The sequence below is a fragment of the Mustela putorius genome, unplaced genomic scaffold, assembly GCF_011764305.1.
Source record: "Mustela putorius furo isolate JIRA1106 unplaced genomic scaffold, ASM1176430v1.1 tig00000421_pilon_pilon_pilon, whole genome shotgun sequence".
Lineage (NCBI taxonomy): Eukaryota > Metazoa > Chordata > Mammalia > Carnivora > Mustelidae > Mustela > Mustela putorius.
In genome coordinates, this window is record NW_025421375.1 from 2906829 (window position 1) to 2929041 (window position 22213).

At 42.2% G+C, this 22213-nt stretch overlaps 1 protein-coding gene across 1 annotated transcript; it reads right to left on the reverse strand.

The window, feature by feature from the left end:
• Window positions 1-12901: 12901 nt before the first annotated feature.
• Window positions 12902-16796, reverse strand: CER1 (cerberus 1, DAN family BMP antagonist). Its single transcript, XM_045079693.1, has 2 exons — window positions 16270-16796; window positions 12902-14544 (listed from the first exon to the last, which is right to left on the reverse strand). Exons 1-2 carry the CDS (start codon window positions 16762-16764, stop codon window positions 14230-14232), a joined length of 810 nt encoding a protein of 269 aa, XP_044935628.1. The 5' UTR covers window positions 16765-16796; the 3' UTR covers window positions 12902-14229.
• Window positions 16797-22213: the final 5417 nt, after the last annotated feature.

Below are 22213 nucleotides of genomic sequence, written 5' to 3' on the forward strand. Positions count from 1 at the left end.
AGAACAGTCTAATATTCTAATAGTTGTTCTTAACCTCTTTTGGGTTACACATCTCTTTGAGCATCTAATGAAAGTTAGGGATCCTCTCTCCCAATGAAGCATGTGTATATACATGCAATTATATAAACATGTACATATATATTTATAAATAAAATTTCAGAAGCTGCCCCACCTTCCCATGCCTCCCAAGGACCACAGTGAAGTCACAAACATCAGGCTAAGAATCTGCTTTAGGATATGGAGAGTGGGTGAAATAAACTTCTTTTTCTCAAATATCAAAGATACTCTAAAAACCACTCTGTGCTTAGGAGATAGAACAAAAGCAATGCTAAGTGAAGTTACATTTGCGACTGCTAAAGCAGCAGCCAGTCGTGTCAGCAGAGTGGTTCAGGAGTGGCTTCCTGGAGAAATGTTCTTGCAAATAAGAACAGGACTTTGGAACAAAGGATCCCTCTAACATAAGGGACAGGCTATGCAAAGGCATGGGAACATGAAAGTACAGTGGTCCATAGGTGTGGCTCAAAAGTAAAATTCATGGAGAGAAGAGAATCAGAAGGTAGAACAGAGTCAAATCACGTTGAGCCTCAAATTCAACACTATTTCCAATAAGCAGCCAATGTAAGCTTTTGGAGTACGGTAACCTGGAAAGACTTTATTAGCGAGTACCATAGTATCATCAAAATGCAGAGCAGTAGGACATTTGAAAAAGTTCTCCATAGGGGCACCTGGGTGGCTCAGTTGTTTGAGTGTCTGCTTCCAGCTCCGGTGGTGGTTCTGAGGTCCTGGGATCGAGGCCTGTGTCGGGCTCCCTGCTCAGCGAGTGGTTTGCTTCTCCCTCACCTTTTGCCCCTCCCCTGCTTGTGTGCGTTCTCTCTCTCTCTCTCTCTTCCTCTCTCTCAAATGGATGGGTAAAATCTTAAAAAAAAAAAAAAAAAAGAAAGAAAAAAAGAAAAAATTTTCCATATCCTAAATCAGAACCTATTAGTGAAGCCAAATGGTTTCATTTCAACTTTTTAGGGTTGCTTGATGTTTGCTCTAGAAGTTCTATTAAGCTAAATCAAGATGAATTTGAAATCCTTACAGTTCGTTAAGTGCTTGTGAAAAAACATAGCCTGGTGAAATGTTCAGGTGAATTTCGAATCCAGGACACTGAGTTAAAATTTAATTGGAATTGAAAGCGTGAAAATCAACTGGGAGCAAAAAGAGAAAAAAACCCTGTCACTAACCAGGCTGGGAAGAGAGACACAGATCAAGCCAGCTGCCAACTTAATAGCAGACACTGTTTCTGCCAAAGGTCATGTGGCAGATGTAAATTACTATAGTGAACCCCTCTCTTTGGGTGGTCACTGACCAGTGACACCTCAGACCACTTGCTGTTTTCATTTATTACTGGGGTTACCCAAATGCTTGGTCAATGCCATCTCACGACAGCACCCAACTCTTAATTCCCTCTTTTTCTAATCCCACCTCAAAACAACAAATGATCCAAAACTGATTCCTGTTTCCCTTAAACCATCTTTGAAATCTTTTAGTGAAAGCCCAATGTACATTGGGCTCGCCCCTCCTACTGGTCTAGTGGTACTTCTCTGAAGAGCCCTTTCTCCTTGAAGGGCAAGAAACCTGTTTTTTGTCAGGCTGCAGGCTTGTCTCTAGAAGTCTTTATCTGATTAAGTATTAGCAACCCTTTTGATAATGAAAGCCACCCGTTGTCAGGACTCAAAAGTCAGGGCTCTTCAGAAAAGAGGTCTCCTTTTCTCTGTCAATGGCATGATAAAGTAGCTGCCATTTTCAGCAATGAGACTCACACATGGACTCTTCCAGCAAAGGAGGAAGCAATGCTCTGGGTAGGTCACTCCGCTCCCTCATCTTCTGGAGAAATGTGGATTGAGGTAGAAAGCAAAAGGAAAACGGGCTTTAGTTTTTATTTTTATTTTTTGGAAAATGTGCTTCTAAAAACAATTTTTGTGAGTCGTGTTTTTAGAAAATAGCTTAAGTAAATGGGGTTCACAGAGATCCAAGACAGAAGTAAAATGGATCTGGAAAGACGGTAAGTTCTTCCCTGGCTCAGTGTAAAGGACATACTAAAAATAGGGTCATTTTAATGATGCTGAGACCTCATTGCATGAAGCAAAGGACTGAAATTTTCACTGAGAGATTTTATTATAAAAACAATAGCCAAAGAGACGGTGGGGATGGGGGGTCAGGAAGTCTGAGTTTATCTCCAAGACATAAAAATAGAGATGAGGAAGGGATGTCTGGGCGGCTCAGCTGGTTAAACATCTGACTTGGTTTCGGCTCAGGTCACGATCTCGGGGTGGTGAGATCGAGCCTGGTGTGGGGCTCCATGTTCAGCAGGGAGTCTGCTCGGGATTCTCTCTCTCCCCCCTCCCCCACCCCTCGCTTCACTTGCATTCCCTCTCTCTCTCTCAAATAAATAAATCTTAGAAAAAAAGAATAGAAGAGGAAGACAAGTTAGAATGCAGAACTTGGGGCTGCCTGGTTGGCTCAGTCAGAAGAACATGTGACTCTTGATCCTGGGGTCATGAGTTTGAGCCCCATGTTGAGTATAGAGATGACTTAAATAAATAAACTTAAAAAAAAATTCAGAGCTTAAACAAGGTGAGGAGCAGGGACACCAGTAGAATCAAGAATCCAAATAGGAGAGTTATCTTTGGTAGGAGAAGAACGAGTAAGTTAATTCTTAAAGTCAGGAATAAAAGAAGAGCCAGAGGATGAGCAGGTGGGATATTTTGAAGGGGAAAAAAAGGAAAATTCAATGGCTTCCATCTTCATGTAGACACGAAAGCAAGACATGCTGAGCTCTCAGAAAGGAAAAGGAAAGAGGGGCATGTTCAACTCTAGGAATGGAGACGAAGACTCTAAAAGAGACAGCCCACAAGTCTCCTGTGGGGATAATATTGACACCAGTGGAAAAAAATAATCTGAGTCCTTCTAGAAAAACCTCGGTGCCAGAGGTAATAAAAAATAGTGCTTCCTGCTATACGTTGTGGCTCTACAACACTCTAGAGAATTAACTTCTGCGGGTTTCCAAATATGTTAATTCACAGATCTGCTTTGGGTTCACGGTATCTACATGTAACAGATGAAAGAAATGAGGCCCCTAACGCTTCATCCTTTGACACCCTATGGTGCCACAGCAGGAAGTCTCAGGCTTAGTTGACAACAATATATAAAGATGGCTGAGAAAATTCCATAGGCCGTTCAGGCTCAGAGTGCCACAATGAACAGCATGGGGGCTGCGAACACATAATGGAGGAATTCCATAGACGCAAGGATGAAAAATTGACTAATGACTTAGAATGCGCTAACCATATCTTGGGTTAATTAAATACCTGTGTTGCTTTGGATAATCATACCTGCCAAACTCAAAGACACACACACACACACACACACACACACACAATTTCTATTGATAACCTTCTTATTTGCTCTCTTAGTCAAAGAGTAACTTTCACTGTAACTGCATTACCAAAAAAAAAAAAAGACAAGAAAAGTTATCCCCAAGCTCATACCTGCTCTAGCAAGCAAAGTCCTTGTTCATTCCGCCTTCTCCTATCCCACTTTTGCTATCTGGGAAGAACCTGGAGATACTACCCTGCAAAGCCACGCAGGCAATAATCAAACGGGGTCAACCTGGGGTTTAGAATCTTGTACCCAAGAATCACCAGGCCTGGATCTGTGAAAGCCAGCAATCCGAGAGACTCTTTCCTAAAGCAATCTGATCACGGTTGTGCTGTCATTCCTTAACTGCCACAGGAATCACCAGCTGTCATTGGAAGTCTTTTACAAGCACCCTGTAAATATTAAAAGATCATGTTAAAATTATACCGTGTGCAGCAGCAGCTGATGCTGTTTTATGGAGACAAAATTAGAGAGCATGGAAACAGAGCACACTACAACTCTCATGATCCCTATTTCTTACAGCTCCCCCAAGCAGGACCCTGAGCCACAATTTTAACTCTTTAGTTTAGCAGGGAATCACTCCACTGATCACTTCCGCTGAGGCAAATCTTATCCTTTAAAGTAGGTGTGTCCTCATGAAAAAATGTTCATCATCATTAGTCATCAGGGAAATTCAAATCAAAACCTCATTGAGATACCACCTTACACCAGTTAGAATGGCCAAAATTATCAGGACAGGAAACAACAAATGTTGGGGAGGATGTGGAGAAAGGGGAACCTTCTTACACTGTTGATGGGAATGCAAACTGGTGCAGCCTTTTTGGAAAACTGTGGAGATTCCTTAAAAAATTAAAAACAGAGCTACCCTATGGCCCTGCAATTGCACTACTGGTTATTTACCTCAAAGATACAGATGTAGTGAAAAGAAGGGCCATATGTTCCCCAATGTTCATAGTAGCAATGGCCACAGTTGTCAAACTGTGGAAAGAGCTGAGAGGTCCTTCAATGGATGAATGGATAAGGAAGATATGGTCTATATACACAATGGAGTATCATGCCTCCATCAGAAAGGATGAATACCCAACTTTTGTATCAACATGGATGGGACTGGAGGAGATTATGTGGAGTGAAATAAGTCAAGCAGAGAAAGTCAATTATCACATGGTTTCACTTACTTGTGGAGCATAAGGAGTAACACAAAGAACATTTGGAGAAGGAAAGGAAAAGTGAATTGGGGGAAATAAGAGGGGGAAAGGAAGCATGAGAGACTATGGACTCTGAGAGACAAACCGAGGGGTTTGGAGGGGAGGGGTTTGAGGGGATGGGTGAGCCCGGTGGTGGGTATTAAGGAGGGCATAGACTGCATGGAGCACTGGGTGTGATGCATAAACAATGAATCTTGGAACACTGAAAAAAATTAAAAAAATAAAAATAAAGTAGGTGTGTCCTGAATGCCTTAGGTGCCCTTTGGTGCACTCATCACTCAACTGAGATCCAGAAGGCATCTATTAAAATACAAGGAGCTAGATGAGATTTTGAAAATACTTTTAATTTTCTTAACAGTGATGATGATATTATCCTTACTAAGTAAGAATATCCTCATTCTACATGTGCCTGGGTGGCTCAGTCATTAAGCATCTGCCTTTAGCTCAGGTCATGATCCTAAAGTACTGGAATTGAGCTCCACATGAGGCTCCCTGCTCAGCAGGAAGCCTGCTTCTCCCTCTTTCACTCCCCCTGTTTGTGTTCCTTCTCTCACTGTCTCTCTCTGTCAAATAAATAAATAAAATCTTAAAAAAAAAAAAAACTAAACAAACAAAAAAAAAAGAATATCCTCATTCAAGGAGTAAAGGTGAAAGGTCATGAGATCTGCAATTTGCTTTCAAATGGTTCAAGGGTCTAAAACCATGGAGTGAATACCCCCCACACACACACATCTACACAAACTGAAAGATAACAAATGTGGCAAAATGTCAATAATTGTTGAGTTAAAGTGGAGGTTATGGAGGTATTCTTGGTGCTATTTGTTTTTTTTAGTTATTAGTATTTTTGAAAATTTTTATAACAAAAAGCTAGAAAAATGCAGACTCCAAAGAATATCTTAAATTCAGTGACTCATACTCCCTAGGTGTGGAACCAAGAAAGCATTGCTTGTGAGCCTTCCAAGCAAGTTTTTGGCACATTGGTATTTGGGAGTTGCTGAATTATAGTGCTAAATGCTGATGAAGGAATAAGTGCAATAGTTATGTGATAAAAAAGAGGAATTTGGGGGAGAAAAATAAATTCAATTCAACACCTCTATCTCCTCTTAGCCAAAAATCCATTTTGTTAATTGGGCAAGAGTCATGTTACTCATGAATTGCACAGAAATGAAATACGAAGAATGCAGAAGACGGTTTCTATGGAGAACAGCAGGAGGACCCAGCAGGTCTGGGAGAACGGTGGAACATTCTGGGTCTTGAGTTCTGAACAAGTGCTCCGAATTCCCGTGACCAGAATTCTTCAGTGACTTCCGCCTCTTATCATCTGTGGAACTTTAAAAATATATCAACAATTGTCTGCCACCCTCAACACCCCCCCCACTGGAACAGATTCTTTCTTTCTTTTAAAATTTTTATTTATGTATTTGTTTATTTATTTGAGAAAGACAGTGAGAGAGGGCATGAGAGGGGAGAAGGAGAAACAGACTCCCCTCGGAGCTGGGAGCCGGATGAGGGACTGGATTCTGGGACTGACCTAAGCCAAAGGCAGTTGCTTAAACAACTGAGCCACCCAGGCACCCTGGAACACAATTTCTGTATTTTTCAAGCAATTAGATAATTCTAACACGCAACCAAATCTAAGAAACTGAAACCCAAACTCTTAAACCGGGTAAATTCAGTCCCAAGGGCAGGAATCTGTCATAACCATCTTGATATCCCAGTTACTAGGTTCTAAACAGATGTTAATTGGCTGAATACATTGACAGGCTAGATAGATAAACGGACAGGAATTAGGAGCTCTGGGCCATTGTGGATAATTTGAATATCAGGAAGAGAAGGCAAGAAAGAAAGGAAAGCTCAAGAGTGAGGTCCCAGGCAGAAAGGAGGGAAAGTAGACATCAAAGAAAATTCCACCTGTTTTGTAATTTTCCTCAGAGCCATGCCAGGGCTAGTAATCTCTTCTGCAAGCAAGCAGGAGAATGGGGGCAGAAAGTCTCTTTTCATGATATTTGCACATTTGGGAACCACCTCCTGTATAGGTCCTCACTGTGTTCCCTGGTCCTGAAAAGCACCAAGATATTATTTGCATATTTGCAAAATGTGAAATCTGTCTATCCACTTAAGTTTTCACCTATTTCTTGCCTGAGATTTGGGCAGGATGCAGGTTTCCTTTTAGTAATAGAACTGTGATGAGGGAAAAGCGCTTACTGGAAATTCTGGTTCTTTAAATATTGGACATAAAGAGGTGTGTTTCCTTTAGCTGGTAGGCAAGAGGAGCCTGTTGATAAGTTCTTTGTAAAATATTAACCCGGGTCCCCACCCACAGGTGGATCACCGCTGATTGTTTCTTTTGGAGGAAAGGAAGAGGAACAAAACAGAGTAAGAGGGAGGCAGGAACTCCACGAAAATCTGAGCTAGCTCCTAGAGATGTGGGTGGATTAATTGGGGCCGGCTTTGGAGAACTCGTATTACAGGAAAGTCCATTCCATTGCTCAGGAATTATTACTCACACATTTCACCACTGCAAAGCTCCTGGATGTGCGCACTGGATGAAACAGGGTGAAGAGGACCCACCAGTGTGTACTTCAGATTCATCCTCTGTTCTGAAAGCGGAAACTTGACTTTCCGGAGTTCCAGTCAGAGGGGGTTGGTGCACATGATTTCCACAGTTTCTTCCAGCTCTTCTGGCCCCCGTGCTTTCTTTCTACTCCAATTCATCATACCCACTGTTGAGATTTTTGGCTCGTGGATATCTTTGGGAAGCTCATTAGGATTCTGGACCCTCTCCCCTGAAGGATGCCCATACCTGCAACATATGTGCACATTTCGGGGGGTTCATGAGCCCCTCTGGTGTGACTGTTATAAACCCATGCCATCCGAGTCTGCTTGCAGACCTTCAAAAACTCTCCATTGCCTACCAAATACATCCTTAAAACCTGTTGGCTGTCATTCAAAACTCCCCACACTATCTATACTACCTAGTCTTCCAAGGGCAGCTCCCAAAACTCATTCATTAAGCTAATGTGTACGGAACATACATTTTATGTATGTATAGGCTTATGTTTCTATATATAGGCCAGGATACAAATATTAAAATATAAGTACATGATATGATATCTAGAACAGTATCACTAATGTATTTGAAATGTATTAAAATAATATACTATATTAAACATAGAACCTTATATTGGAACCAGAGGGGTAATAAAGATCTAAAATATACAGAACTTGTTATTCAGGAGTTTACAATTTAGAAGTAAAGATAAGTAAAAAAATAATGATGACATAATTTAAAAAGTGGCAAAGGGCTGTGGCAGACACTGTTGTTTGTCTACTCAACCTTCATCTCTTTTTTATTCTTTGCTGTCAGAGCAAAGGTTTTGTTCCATTGTTTTATTATCCTCAATGTAACTGATTTTATTCAGCTCTTTAAAAGGGATGCAAAAATAAATAAATAAAGGGATGCAAAGTGGGAGTGAATCCCTCTTTTCTACTATAGACGTTGGTGTGGGAATGGTGACCTACCATGTCTGGGAGTGTGGCAGCCATCTTGTGACTGAGGAGAGCTTTAGCTTGTGGAAGATACACTGAGAGTGACAGAGCAGAAAGATGGAAGGAATTTGAGTTCTTGAAAGAATGGTAGAGCTTCTGGGCACCTGGGTGGCTCAGTGGGTTGAGCCTCTGCTTTCGGCTCAGGTCATGATCTCAGGGTCCTGGGATCGAGTCCCGCATCGGGCTCTCTGCTCGGCGGGGAGCCTGCTTCCCTATCTCTCTTTCTCTCTCTCTCTGGCTGCCTCTCCATCTACTTGTGATTTCTCTCTGTCAAATTAATAAATAAAAGCTTTAAAAAAAAAAAAAAAAAAAAAAAGAATGGTAGAGCTTCTGACTTGACCAACCAGGAAACTAGCTGCCTTCCATGCTTCTTGTTAGTGAAATACTAAATCCCTTTATAATTTAATTTATTCTGAGTCGTGTTTTCTGGTACTTGAGTAGAAGGCATCCTCATTGATTAAGCATTTTAAGACAGGCATAGATAATGGGTTGTGGGAATCAGAGAAGGGATAGAGTAGTGGATAAATCGGGAGTTTAACCCTATATGTGTACGTATATGTATATGTGTATGTAGATATATATGTATATGTATATGTATGGATATGTGTATGTGTAATGTGCATATAGAAATACACATATTGATTTACCTTTTTTTTTTATATATATATTTGTTATCTTGAGGCAAGCAGCCTGGTAGGAAAGATCTGGGACTTTGGAGTCATTCTACTTCTGAGGCCCTTGAGCAGTTCTGCTTTGGGAGGATTATTTAACTTATTTTTTTTTAAGATTTTATTTATCATTTATTTGACAGACAGAGATCACAAGTAGGCAGAGGGGGGGGTGGGGAAAGAGGCTCCCCGCCGAGCAGAGAGCCCGATGCAGGGCTGGATCCCAGGACCCTGAGATCACAACCGGAGCCGAAGGTAGAGGCTTAACCCACTGAGCCACCCAGGTGCCCCGAGAATTATTTAACTTATATGAGTATTTTCACCTATAAAACAATACAGTACTCCCTACCTTGTAGTTTCCTGAGGCTTAAATGAAATGAGGTATATGAAGTGGTTGGCACAGTGCCTGATGCATGATACACCTTCAACATATGATATCTGTTACTATTGTTTCTTTTGTGCGGACAAAAATTCTGCATTGGTACCTACTATTGCTGGACGCTTTCCTAGGCATTGGTGACAGTGGTGAAAGAAAACCAGTACAATCGCTGCTCTCAGGGAGCTTCTGATTTGAATACTGATGACACAATTAATAGTATAATGAGAAACCGAAACAAGTGTGAGAAGTGAAGGTATAGAGCACCATGTAATCAGGCAAGGGGCTAAACTGACCTTGTGTAGGGCTTAAGGGGGGGCTTCACTGAGGAAGTGGAACGGGGCCCGGTAGGAAGATCATCATTCTAGCTTTACAGAAACAAATATATTTATTTATGTGTTCCCAGACTGTAAACTATTCAAGGTCAGGAATTATTTTCAAATAATTGTGCATTCCTTTATTTACATTCTTGGTACCGAGCACAGTGACCAGTCTCATCACCACCATAAATATTTGTGAACTGAATGAATGAAGCTTTCTGACACCCACTCCCCTTGTCAAAAAAAAAGGGGGGTGTGGAGGGGTGTATGAAATGTCTATTTCTAGGAGATGAGGACTGGAAAGCACGTGAACACATAGTAAGGCCTCAATAACTGGTAGTTCCTATTATTATTACTACCATTATTGCTTTATAATTTGCACAAATTACATCTGCTATAGTGTTGTAAGTTCCAGGGCAGAGGGAAATGTGTCTTATTTATTTTTGCTTATCTCTGGTTTCTCAGCACAGTGTCTTGGGTACAATAGATCTTTTATAAAAATCAAGAAGGTGCATGACATTCTTTATTAGGAATCAAATTGACAGTTTAAAGAGACTATGTATATTGAAAAAATAAATTATCAAAGCTATGCTAACTACTCTCTGTGGAGAATACTTAATGACAAGGTTCTAGAATCGAGATAAAAGTATATATATATTTTTAAAAACCTTTAAAAACTCTTACAAGGGGTGCCTGGGTGGCTCAGCTGGCTAAGTATCTGCCTTAGGTTCAACTCATGATCCTGGAGTCCCTGGATGGAGCCCCACATCAGGCTCCCTGTTCAGCAGGGAACCTGCTTCCCCATCTCTCTGCCTACCTCTCTGCCTACTTGTGATCTCTCTCTCTGTGTCAAATAAATACTAAAAATATATGTAAAAGGGTATTGAAAGTATAAATCAGAATCCTGGGAGCGTTCTTGAGAAGTCAGGGGTTTGGGAGAGGGGATTCCCCATGTGGTTGGAGGGGACTTTATTTAAACGAGAAATGGTTTATTTATTTTTTTTTTTTTAGCAAAAAAAGACCAGGAGCACGAGATGACAAAATGTCAAATATTCTGGTGGTAAGAACTGGAGTGTTTGTATAATATCCTTTGCACTTTTTTCTATGTATTTTGAATTTTGCAAAACAAAGCTTTTTTCAAAGAAAGAACATCTGAATGGAAAACAGTGAACTCAGCCCTTGTGGTTTTTCAGAATATAAAGCTCTCTGATGTGCTGCTCTCTACAATTGATCATCACAATAACTTTTTTAAAGATTTACTTATTTAGTTTAGAGAGTGAGAGAGAGCACGAGCAGGGGAAGGGGCAAGGGAAGAGGGAGAAGGAGAGAATCTCAAGCAGACGCCCCACTGAGCGTGGAGCCTGACATGAGGCTCCGTCTTGCAACCCTGAGATCATGACCTGAGCCAAAATCTAGAGTCAGATGCCTAACTGACTGAGCCACTCAGGTGTTCCCACAGTAATTTTGAAGTAATTATTTATCACCCTCATCCTATCTGGGCAGAAAATGAGATCAAGACTGATTAGGGAATTGCCATGACCCCCTCTCAAGTTAGGATAATGCTTGGCCGAGAACCTGACCAAGGGATGATTTCTCTTTCAAGAGGCAACACTGATGTCCTTCAAATAAGATTGCTGAGCAAGAGATCAAAGAAATTAGCTCTGAGGCCTAGAGGCAAGAGATCTCAAAGAGATCTAAACTGATGGGCAATGAATGAGCAAATATTTTAATACAAATAGAAAATAAGCTCTAAATGACTTTAGGCTGGTTGCTTAAACTTTTTAAGGCCTATTTTCCTCACCGTAAAATAAGGTATTTACTGGGCACCTGGGTGGCTCAGTTGGTTAAGTGACTGCCTTCAGCTCAGGTCATGATCCTTGAGTCCCAGGATTGAATCCCACATCAGGCTCCCTGCTCAGCAGGGAATCTGCTTCTCCCTCTGACCCTCTCCCCTGTCATGCTCTCTCTCTCACTCACTCTCTCTCGTTCTCAGGTAAATAAATAAAATCTTTAAAAATAAAAATAAAAATAAGGTATTTACCCACCTCATAAGACTTTTATGAGGATTGTACTCATAGGTGAAATTTAAGAAACAAAACAGAGGATCATAGGGGAAGGGTGGGGAAAATAAGATTAGATCATATCAGAGAGGGAGACATTCTTAACTCTAGGAAACAAACTGAGGGCTGCTGGAGGGGAGCATGGTGGAGGATGGGGTAACTGGGTGATGGCCGTTGAGGAGGGCTGGTGATGTGATGAGCACTGGGTGTTGTATGTAACTATGCATCACTGACCTCTACCTCTGAAACAAATAATACACTATTTGTTAATTAATTGAATTTAAGTAAAATTGTAAAAAAGATTTTTATGAAGATTATATAATGTATGTATTGATGTATTATATAAGTTTTCTCATCTATACCTTATGCAAGAGACTCAGCATAATATCTGGCCCTTAATAGATGTTCAGTATTTGTATGTTTCCTTTCAGGTGCCCACGCTCCTGGGTATTAGGTGGAAACACTGAGAGCTGCCTTTTTTTTTTTTTTAAAGATTTTATTTATTTATTTGACAGAGAGAAATCACAAGTAGATGGAGAGGCAGGCAGAGAGAGAGAGAGAGAGAGAGAGGGAAGCAGGCTCCCTGCTGAGCAGAGAGCCCGACGCGGGACTTGATCCCAGGACCCCGAGATCATGACCTGAGCCGAAGGCAGCGGCCCAACCCACTGAGCCACCCAGGCGCCCTGCCTTTTTTTTTTCTTAACAGTAAAAATGGACGAACGTGGGCAATTTCATGAGGTTTGCGCTATGAAGGTCAATTCTGATACCACTCTCCACTGTCTCATCTTGAATTCACATGAAGGAAGAGCAGAGCAGAGTTTGAATAAGATGGATGATTGTTTGGGGCTTGGGTTGAGAGTCTATTTGCAAGGATAAATAAAAGGGATTTGCAAGCATGTAAGAAGGACAGTCCAATTGGCAGGGATAGGTTTACATAATCAGGGTTAGGCAATTGCAAACAAGACAGTTGCTCAATAGCTCTTGGCACCAAAATATATTGACCAGCTGGGATATCATTAATGCTTAACAGTTTCATCCTTATGGCCGTATCTTGGCCAATTAGGTTGTCTTTGACCACCGAAGGGTATAATATATTCTGATGTAAATGCCACATGTGTATCTGCATATCACATATTCTATTATTTCAATGTAGAATATACACTAAATATAAGTGCATCCACTTCTTTGGAACGCCAGGTTAGATGGTGTGATTAAAGAGAAATAGAATTAAAGTATACCTTGATTCCTTTAAAAAAAAAATCAATATTCTGGGAAACACCTTTTTGTGTATACTGTGCATAATAAGGTTCAAATAATCAAAATAATTTTATGATGAAATTTTTAAAGGATGATTACAGAAAAAGAAATAGGGTGAGGGAAATCCAGGTTTATATAATGTACGAATACAAATAAATACAGAAGAAGAAAGGGGACCCCTAGGACAGTGATTTTTCTGTTAACAGAGGACTGCTGGCAGTGTCAGAAGAAACACTTGGAGTATTATCATTAGCCTCAGAAGACATATGAGAGATACCCCAGGTACATCGTCTCCAGATAGCACCTTTAAGTTACGGGACAGAAAAAGCACCATTAAGACAAAATTTAAGACAACTGAATGCCATGACATTTCCCAGAACGCTTCGTACACTAAAATTTAATACATTAAAATATTCAGAATATTTTCAGACCTTGCAAGTATGACATTTACAGAATAAAAGTCTGTAATATGGAGTTTTTAGAATGTAACAAAACAAAAACAAAAACAAAACAAAACATTATCCCAACATAGAACTCTAACTTACTACCTACTCCGAAAAGGATAAAGAATTTCACCAGTAAATTGTTTCCATTTCTAAGCAGTTTGTGTAATTTGACGTCCACTGAAATTCTTTGGTTACTTTCATTGGCATCTCTGGACTGACCTTTCAGCCTGGCAGTGCAGGTCACATATTTTTATTCCCCCATTATGGAGATACTTGTGTGGCCTCCAGTGATTGCTCCCTCTCCCTATGTGAACCACTGAAAGTAACGCTCCTTCTTCAAAGCCAAGGACCTGACATTAACAACCTTATAGGGGGCATATCCAAAGAACTATGAGGCAACCAAGCAAGCTATTCCTTACATCCATGGAAATTAAATAATCATCTGATGGAAGCAAATAAAACACAGCCTGAAATACAAAGAATCTGCCCTACAAATACTAGAAATGGATTTTTGGTGGTACTTTGACTAAAGAAGCCAATTTTTAGGGCCCACTTTCTTTCTTTTCCAAGTTCAGATGGAGGACTTTTAACAGAATGTGGAGACCCTAGGTCATGGAATATTGTAGTGGAAAGGACTTAAGCAATCATCCGATTCAAGTCCCTTACATAGAGATGAAGCCCTCAAGATGGAGAAAGCTTCCACAACTCCTTAACATCCTCCTGCCAGAGGGGCAGAGCCAAGAGTAGAACCCAAACATAGACCCACAACTAGATGAACACCATTGCCTCTAAATTGTTCTATCTCACTACTTTTGAACCACCTTTCTCTTAAAATAGTGTGCACTCGCTTACACTTCCAAGCTGAATAATCCAGCACCTTTGCTACTACAGTTTTGCTTTTCAAAGATAATAGTGGGGTCTCTTTTTAAGTAGAAAATCCTGGGATGAAGGGATCCTGGGCATGAAATTCTGCCCGGGAGCCTGCCTGGAGGAGGTGTCCATGCTCATGTTCAGTCTTCATCTTGCACTGGCACTCCTCCACCAGCATCACCACCTTGACCACAGGGACAAGGCTGGTGCAGTTCAGCTGCAAGTGCATTGTGGTGAACTTGGCAGGCGAGCAGTGGGAGCAGAACATGTGGGAGTGTTGTGGAGCTCCAGGTAAATGAATGGACCCACATTTTCCAAAGCAAAGGTTATTCTGTACAACAACTTTCTCACAGTCTTCATGGGTGATTGTCTACAAGGCAAACACATCTCCATTCAGTCATCTTGAGTCATTTCATTAACACACGTGATGCAGAAGCAAAAGACTCGAAGTCTGAAGATAATTCAAACTAAAATGTCAAAAAATTTCCAGTTTGGCATATATTACAATATCTGAGCCATGGTTAATCTCCTAGGGCATAAAGCCACCTCAACTAAAATTTCTTTTATTGGACATATTACTAAATGAGCCTTTAGGAAATCCCTAAATTAATGAGAAAATGCTTTACATCTTACATCCTAACTTGAAGAAATTTTGTCTAATTAAATGTTACCAGTTGAAAAACTCTAATGGCTTCCTTCCTACACGAATAATGTGCCTTATCTTTCTATGCCCCACAGTGCATTATGCATAATAGATTCTCCATCCGTGTTTGTTCAACTGCTCATAGAGTAGATCAGAACATCAAGATGAATTCTATTCTATTTTGCAGGGCCTATATAGTACGTTTAAATTTAAGAAGTTGCATGGGACAAAGCATTCACCATACATTACATCACCTCTACCCCTTCCATCCCCTTTCACCTAGCTTTATGTGCCCTTCAAGACATATGAGTCAAACACCTCAATTTTAATTTAATTAGCAATAGAGTTAAAAATAAGAGTTTCAAAGGAAATTCAATTGCATGATTTCTTGGGAGCAATTTTCTAATTGCACATGGCCAACAAAGCAGTCATTATTATTTGATAATGGACTTACTGCTACATATCCTTGCCTTTTCAGGCAGAATACTTAACTGCCTTACACAGTCAATTACCTTATAATTCTGCCTGTTTAATTGAGTAGCATTATTGGACTGTAAAATCTTACTCTCCCCTGCATTGCTTTGGGTTCAGTATCTTCGTGTTTAAGGACCTGATGCAGTGTCTCAATTTAATTTAACATTTGGAGCGCAGGGCTTGCCAGGACTGACTGGAGGAAGCGGCTACTAGAAAATGCCCCTTTGTCTTAATAGTGCAGAATCGATCACAATAACCATAAGTTAGGCAATGCGACAGGAAGTAGGAGGTGTTTCTGAGGGGAGAAAATGTGATCTCACATTCAATATCACATCATTGATATTATTTCTTGAGAGCTTATGAGAAAATAAGTTAAATCATTTTTGCCACCATAACCATAGAAACAATGTCACGACTTCCATCTGACAGCCTAGGAAATAGCTGGGTGGGAAATACAGGGGATTAAGACTGAGATACTTGTGTACGTGAGTGTTTGGCTAGGAGTCCAGTGTTTCCCACCTTATCTACAGGTAGAGTCAACCTGCTCGTCCACATCCCAATAGAACATAGAGGTATAGCTAGAGAGAAGTTCTGGTTGGCACTCCCAAGCTCCCACTTCTCCTAACTGAGGGGAGAGTCTTAATTATCTTTCCAGATAGAACACCTCCAGCATATAAACAAGTTAACCCCTCTAAGACAAATGTCTGTGCCATCAGTAGGAATGATTACTCATCTGAAGAGTAGCGTCATACCATTCTCACAGCATTTCCGGAATACCAAGAGACAATGGAGAGTTAGAAGGAAATTTGGAGAATGTAACGATAGTTTGCCACATGTTATGACGAATACCCAAGGATCCAATCAGGAAATTCGGTAAGAATCAGGCTCCCAGCAGCCTCCTCCCCAACTCTCCACCTGCCCCAGCTGTCCTCCCCTTTCTTGCCAATTCTGATCCCCTCCCCCACCCAGAGCAGATACCTGGCCGAAGGGCACTGTCCTACAGGTCTCCTGATGTACTTCATGGCTTTTGATGGGCAGGATGATCCCCTGAGAGGCTGGGCTCATTCTGAACATGAAGTGGTGCCAGAATTTCCTGGCCTCTTCCCGAAGAGGAGATCTCTCCATCTGCGTCCCATCTCTGGGCTGGGTGACGCCGTGGGTCCCAGGTGGGATGCTCTCAGGGACCAAGTCCTGGGGTGGATGCAGGTCTCTCTCGGGCTTCTTCCAGAACCTGCCAAACTTGGATAGCATCTTCCCTCTCTGCCTCTGGCCTTCTCCTACCCCTACGAGGTGGGGCACCGCGACAAAAAGGTCTGGCTTCTCCTCGGCATCCTCATGGTTGTCAAGGGGGAGCTCTCTGTGATCCCGTTCTGGGAGCACAGGGGAGCCAGAACTAGGACTTGGGCGGCCATCTCGCTGTGCAGCCCTCCCTAGAGGCAGGAGCACCAGCAGCTGAAGTAAGAGAAGACACATGCTGTCGGGGGCCCAAGCTTCTTGCGCTTTCACAGATGGTGAGGCCTAAAGGAGAGAAAGGCTCACTCTCTGCAGGAATGCAAACAAGGAGATCCTATATATAGATACCTGCCTTGTGGAACAGAAAGGCAGGTGGTCAGTAGCCAGGCACAGTAAACACATTTATTGTTTGCTTGAATTATGTAGTGCTAATGGTGTCATGCCTTCACTTGAGTTTTGTGTATTTAAGAAGGCACCAGTGAAAGCCTGAGACCCAGGGGGTAATTAGCTGGCACTTTATCTCTCGTCTGAGATTTACAGAGCCGTCTCTGAGAAAACAACACATTCTTCTCCCGGATTTCCCATCACTGTTATTAGAAGAAGGACCAGAGTCAACAAACATTTGTGTGCATCTGCTTTGTATTGGGATCGGAAAGACGAGACATGTTTTTTATGACGGAGGTATATCAGATAAAAATTAAAGGCATATATTTAGCAAATGCCCAAGTCTTTAGGCTTTACACACACACACACACACACACACAGTCAGCCAAATAAGTATATCAAAATTATAAGGAAGGAAAAGGAAGAAACAGAAGAATGTTAACTTTGTTGAGCGGAGGACTCTCCCTCTCACTGACAGGTAGCTGGGGTTGTTGATTCTTGTTTGCTGGCAGGATACGGGAATACATTCTCCCTTTTCACCCAAGGAAACTCCCAGCTCCCAAATTAACCCCCTCACTTGAAGAATCAAACACTTGATGCTAAATTTCACAACTAGCCAGCCATCAGATAAACCCTTTCAATTGTTCACAAATTTCTCTACAGGATCCTCCCTAATGGATTGCTCAGCACCTTCAGGGCAGGTGGGGGGAAATGTCTCCTTCAAGCCACCCTATTGATTTTGTTCTCTTTCTCTAAACAAAGAGCCAGACTTGAAAACGTGGATTCTAAGAACCAGGTTTGATAGCTCAGGGCCTAAAACTGGCTGGTCAGTTCTTTACCTGACAGAATCCACATCATCTCCCTTATTCCACGGTAATTGATGACCAGGTTAATTAAAGAGGGAGACAAGCACCCATCTTCAGGAACCAAAGGAAAATTTGTTAGCTGACAAGACTCTCATTCAAAAAGGTTATAAATCACCCAAGGGCATGAGAAAGAAACAAATCCACAGAACCGAAATCCCAGAATTGAATTGAGTTGTCCCCCCACACCATTTGAATAGTATCTCCACTGGAAATTAATCCCATACTGGCTTATATATCTTCCCTTTTAATTTAATTACCATATTCTTTGCTTTTAGTAGCACATAATCCTGGAACATTGTCCCCATTTTCATACTGATTAAGCTTTCTTTCCAAGAATTGACCCACTGGAATCTTTTTTCCAGACATTTGTGTTCCTTTTAATAGTCATGCCTGATTGCTGCGACATAAAGCCTGAAGTGAGTTCCTTTATTTACAATAATGAGCTATTTTTAAATGGACCGTCGTTTTCCAGAATTCTCTCAGAAGAGACATCTTTTGCCTGTACTAAATACCCACAGGACCTGGGCTAGTATGAATTAAGATACACTTGATCTATATTAAATGAGCATTAGTATTTGCCATTTCTTTTAATGTAGTTTCTTAAGTTGCCTTCTATTAGAATTTCTTGATTCCCCTCAACTATCCAATGACATAGCCTTTTCAGCACTGGCCACTCTGCCCTGATTATAAATATAATCTGGACCCCAGCTAGGTTTCTCCATTTCTGGGATCAAGCCTGGAGGCAGGTTCCCTGCTCAGGGGAGAGCCTGGTTCTCCCTCTGCCTCTGCCCCTCCCCCCTGCTCATGCTCTCTCTCTCAAATAAATGAATAAAATCTTAAAAAATAAATAAAAATTACTCATGCAGAATTTACTTTTGCTGTCTTACCATTCCCATTGGGAAGATGTACAAATATCCTGAAGGAAAAAGCTAGCAAAGCCTTCTGTGATGAGAACTTAAGTCTGTCTTCAACCCCAGTCTTTTATGGTTAAGGGCGGATGGCGTTCACCTTTCACCCCATGTCTTTTCAGTAAATCTGAAACTATGTATGTGATACAGTGTAGCTTACTCTTACGCGCGTAAATAGTTTGTATCTTTTAACAAAACAACGCTGCCTTGGTGGGTCCTCTGTGACCTAGGCATCTAGTTTACCTCCCCATTTGGATGAAGCCAAATGGAGGTAGGCGAGGAGGGGGCCTCCAGACTCAGCAGGTGGCGGTGTGGAGAGAGCACCGCAAAACCGCTGGTGGACTTAGTACCAAATGCCAGGGTGAGAGGCAGGCCTGCCCAGGCTTCCATAAGCTAAGTCCATTTTTTGGGCTAACCTGCATGAGACCAGGGGGACTAAACTCTCATTCATTCTTTCCGCATTGACAACTCAAGTTCAGCATCACCTGAACACCATTTTCAACTTGACCTGGTTTTCCCAGGCACTACACAGTCTGGAGGACCAGGTGGGGCTCCCAGCGTCCCTGAGAGGACATGGCTGCTGTGTTTTTCTGTCCCCCTCTTGCAGACGCTCAGAAGGGGTTTATAAAATGTCTAGTGCTTTTTAAAGAGAAACAAAGAGGCTAAATTCTTTCCTGGAAACCCCAGACCTACAACAACAGAAGGCGAGAGGCCGTGTTAGGGTCAGAGGTGAGCATCAGAGGTGAATTGAGAGGCAGAAAAAGGAATTTGGGTGAATGGATTTGTGAAAGAAATCTGCTCAGGGTGCATGCCACTGTTTCTTAGCTACTTCTCTTTACAAAATATGAAAACACAGTAGGATTGTGGGGGTTTGGATTGTTGTAGAGGAGGCCCAAAGTAAGCAGAATCTTTCTATTTTTTCCCAAAGAACAAGGACTAGGGCATATTAGGGTGAGTGGTTTCCCCCTTAAACCTATTATCTTGATTTAGTTTAGTAAATTATTCAAAACATGATACGCGGGGCGCCTGGGTGGCTCAGTCATTGAGTGTCTGCCTTCCTGGCTCGGGTCATGATCCCACGGTCCTGGGATCCAGCCCGGCACTGGGCTCCCTGCTCGGTGGGAAGACTGCTTCTTCCTCTCCCAGTCCCCCTGCTTGCGTACCCTCTCTATTGTGTCTCTCTCTGTCAAATAAATAAATAAAAACCTTTTAAAAAAATAATGGAACTCTCCCCCCCCCTGCTGCTGTCTATGGAATGGAAACATTAGGAAGAACTCATTCCCCAAAGCTGTTTTCTCACTGATGCATTCATTCATACTGCACCTATGAGAGCCGACTGTGCGTGGTCCTGGGGATAAAATGGTGAGGCTGTCCTTGCCCAGGCCCCCTGGAGTTTGCCGTCTACAGTGGGAGATCTGTTTCTTCAGAATAAGTTACATGAGGAAAAAACCTTGGCAGATACCATTCCTGTACTAATCAAAGACCTTCAAGTAGGTCCAAATTCCAAAGGCACGGTGGACGGTCACACTGTGTTTAGGTTAATTTTATTCAATAAGTAGGTGTTGAGGGTTCCTGGGTGGCTCAGTCGGTGAGGCATCCGACTCTTGATTTCAGCTCAGTTCATGAGCTCAGTGGCATGAGATCAAGCCCCGAGTCAGGGCAGGTTCCAAGCTGATCATGGAGCCTGCTTGAGATTCTCTTTTTCCCTCTTCCTCTGCCCCTCCCCACCCCACCCCTGTTCTCTTTCTTCCTTGCTCTGACAGGTAGATAGATAGATAAAGGTGTTGAGTGCAAAGATGTGTAACCAATGCAATAATTTTCTCTTATTTTTGATGACATGGTGAATACTTGCAGTAACAAAACTCAAATAGTACAAAAAGTGTACAATTAATGGAAAATTTTCCTGTAACCTCCCACACTTCCTGTCCTGCCATGGAGACAGCCACTGTTATCAACTTCTTTATATTTGATCTTTTTAAATTTATCACCTGTTATGGGCTGCATCGTATCCCCCTAAGATTTACGTGTTGCAGATTCAACCTCTTCATCCTTCAGAATATGACGGTATTTGAAAAGAAGGCTTTTAAAGAGGTAATGATGTTAACACGGAGCCATTAGCGTAGGCTCTAACCCAACAAGACAGGTGTCCTCATGAGGAAAAGAGAGGAAGACAAAGACACAGGGGGAGACCACGCGGAGACATCAGGAGGGATGGCAGTCTGCATGCCAAGGAGAGAATTTCCAGAAGGGCACAGGCTTACCAGCACCCAGGGATCAAACTTCCAGCCTCCAGAACTGTGAGAAAATAAACTTCCATTTTTTAAGTCCCCAGTCTGGGACCCTTCGTTATGCCTCCCCACCCCCAGCAAACTAATACATACACTCAAAGAGAACCAAATGGGGAGCCAATAAAAAGGATATATATCAAATGGTGCAGCACGTCACAAAAATCCCTCTTTTTCACTTTTAGGCACTGATCCCCACGTTACTTTTTAGGGTCAGATTATTCTGTTGGCTGTTCCAGTGATCTACAGCTCTCTGTCCCAAACACTCCCGCACCTTGGAGAAACGTTCCGTCCGTTTCTTTTGCAACTGGGAATGTATCTATCACTGTGAAATGTGACTAATCAGCTACTTACCCAGATGGTAGTGAGGGCTCCTGCAAATCTAAAAGAAGGCCAAGACAGCTGAGGCAACGTCACAGTGTGCCCCACCATCCCGTCACCCACCCATCCCCACTGCCCACAGCCTCAACTTACAATCACTGATGCTAAGCCTCTGCCATGCGCCTCTTCTCCAGCCTTAAAATTCACCTTGATCACTTCTCCCTCTGCACGGGGTTTGCTCTCAGAGAGAGTAATGTAAGGGCAACTAACTTTGGACTGAAAGCCAGAAAACCTTTATCTGATTCCCAACTCTGCCTTCCAGCTTGGAAGCTATAGGATCACAAGCACTCCGGGTCCTTAAACCTTGTCAGGGACAATACCACTTGCCCTGCCTTCCTCATTGGGCCCATTGTCTTTCTTTTCACCCCAAATCCTGCTGGCACCCTGCATGACGTCTGTGTCTGCACGGATGGGTCTGCCCAACAACAGGCCATCAGCGTGACATGCTGCCCTATTCAAGACCCTATTGAAGTCTGATGACCTCCGTTCCCCTGGCCTCTCCCTCCCCCTCCATTTCGACTCGTTTTTATCAGGAAAGGCTCCACCTCTACATGGTGGGTTTCACGATCTCTCTCCCTCTCTCCCTCTCTTTCTCTCTCTCTCAATCACTTCCTGTTGTTTCAGTTCTATAGAGTCCTTCCCTGTGCTCCTCGTTATCCTTGTAATAGTCCTACCACAGCTGTAGCTACATGGTGATTTGTCTGAACATTGGTTGAACATGTCTCCACTTTAGATTTTAAAGCCCATGAAAGTAGGACCGTGTCTCCTGGAAGCACCATCTCAGGCCTTAGAACAGGTCCCGCCACATGGTAGGCACTCAAAATACTGGTTGTAAAAATGAATGGATGACGATCTCGAAGTTCTC

Excerpts from the sequence above, each read along its gene's own strand:
- CER1 (XM_045079693.1), bottom strand. The coding sequence starts at position 16,764 with ATGTGTCTTCTCTTACTTCAGCTGCTGGTGCTCCTGCCTCTAGGGAGG. Across the intron at positions 14,545-16,269 it reads GGACAGTGCCCTTCGGCCAG|ACAATCACCCATGAAGACTG; the intron begins GTATCTGCTCTG and ends TTTGCCTTGTAG.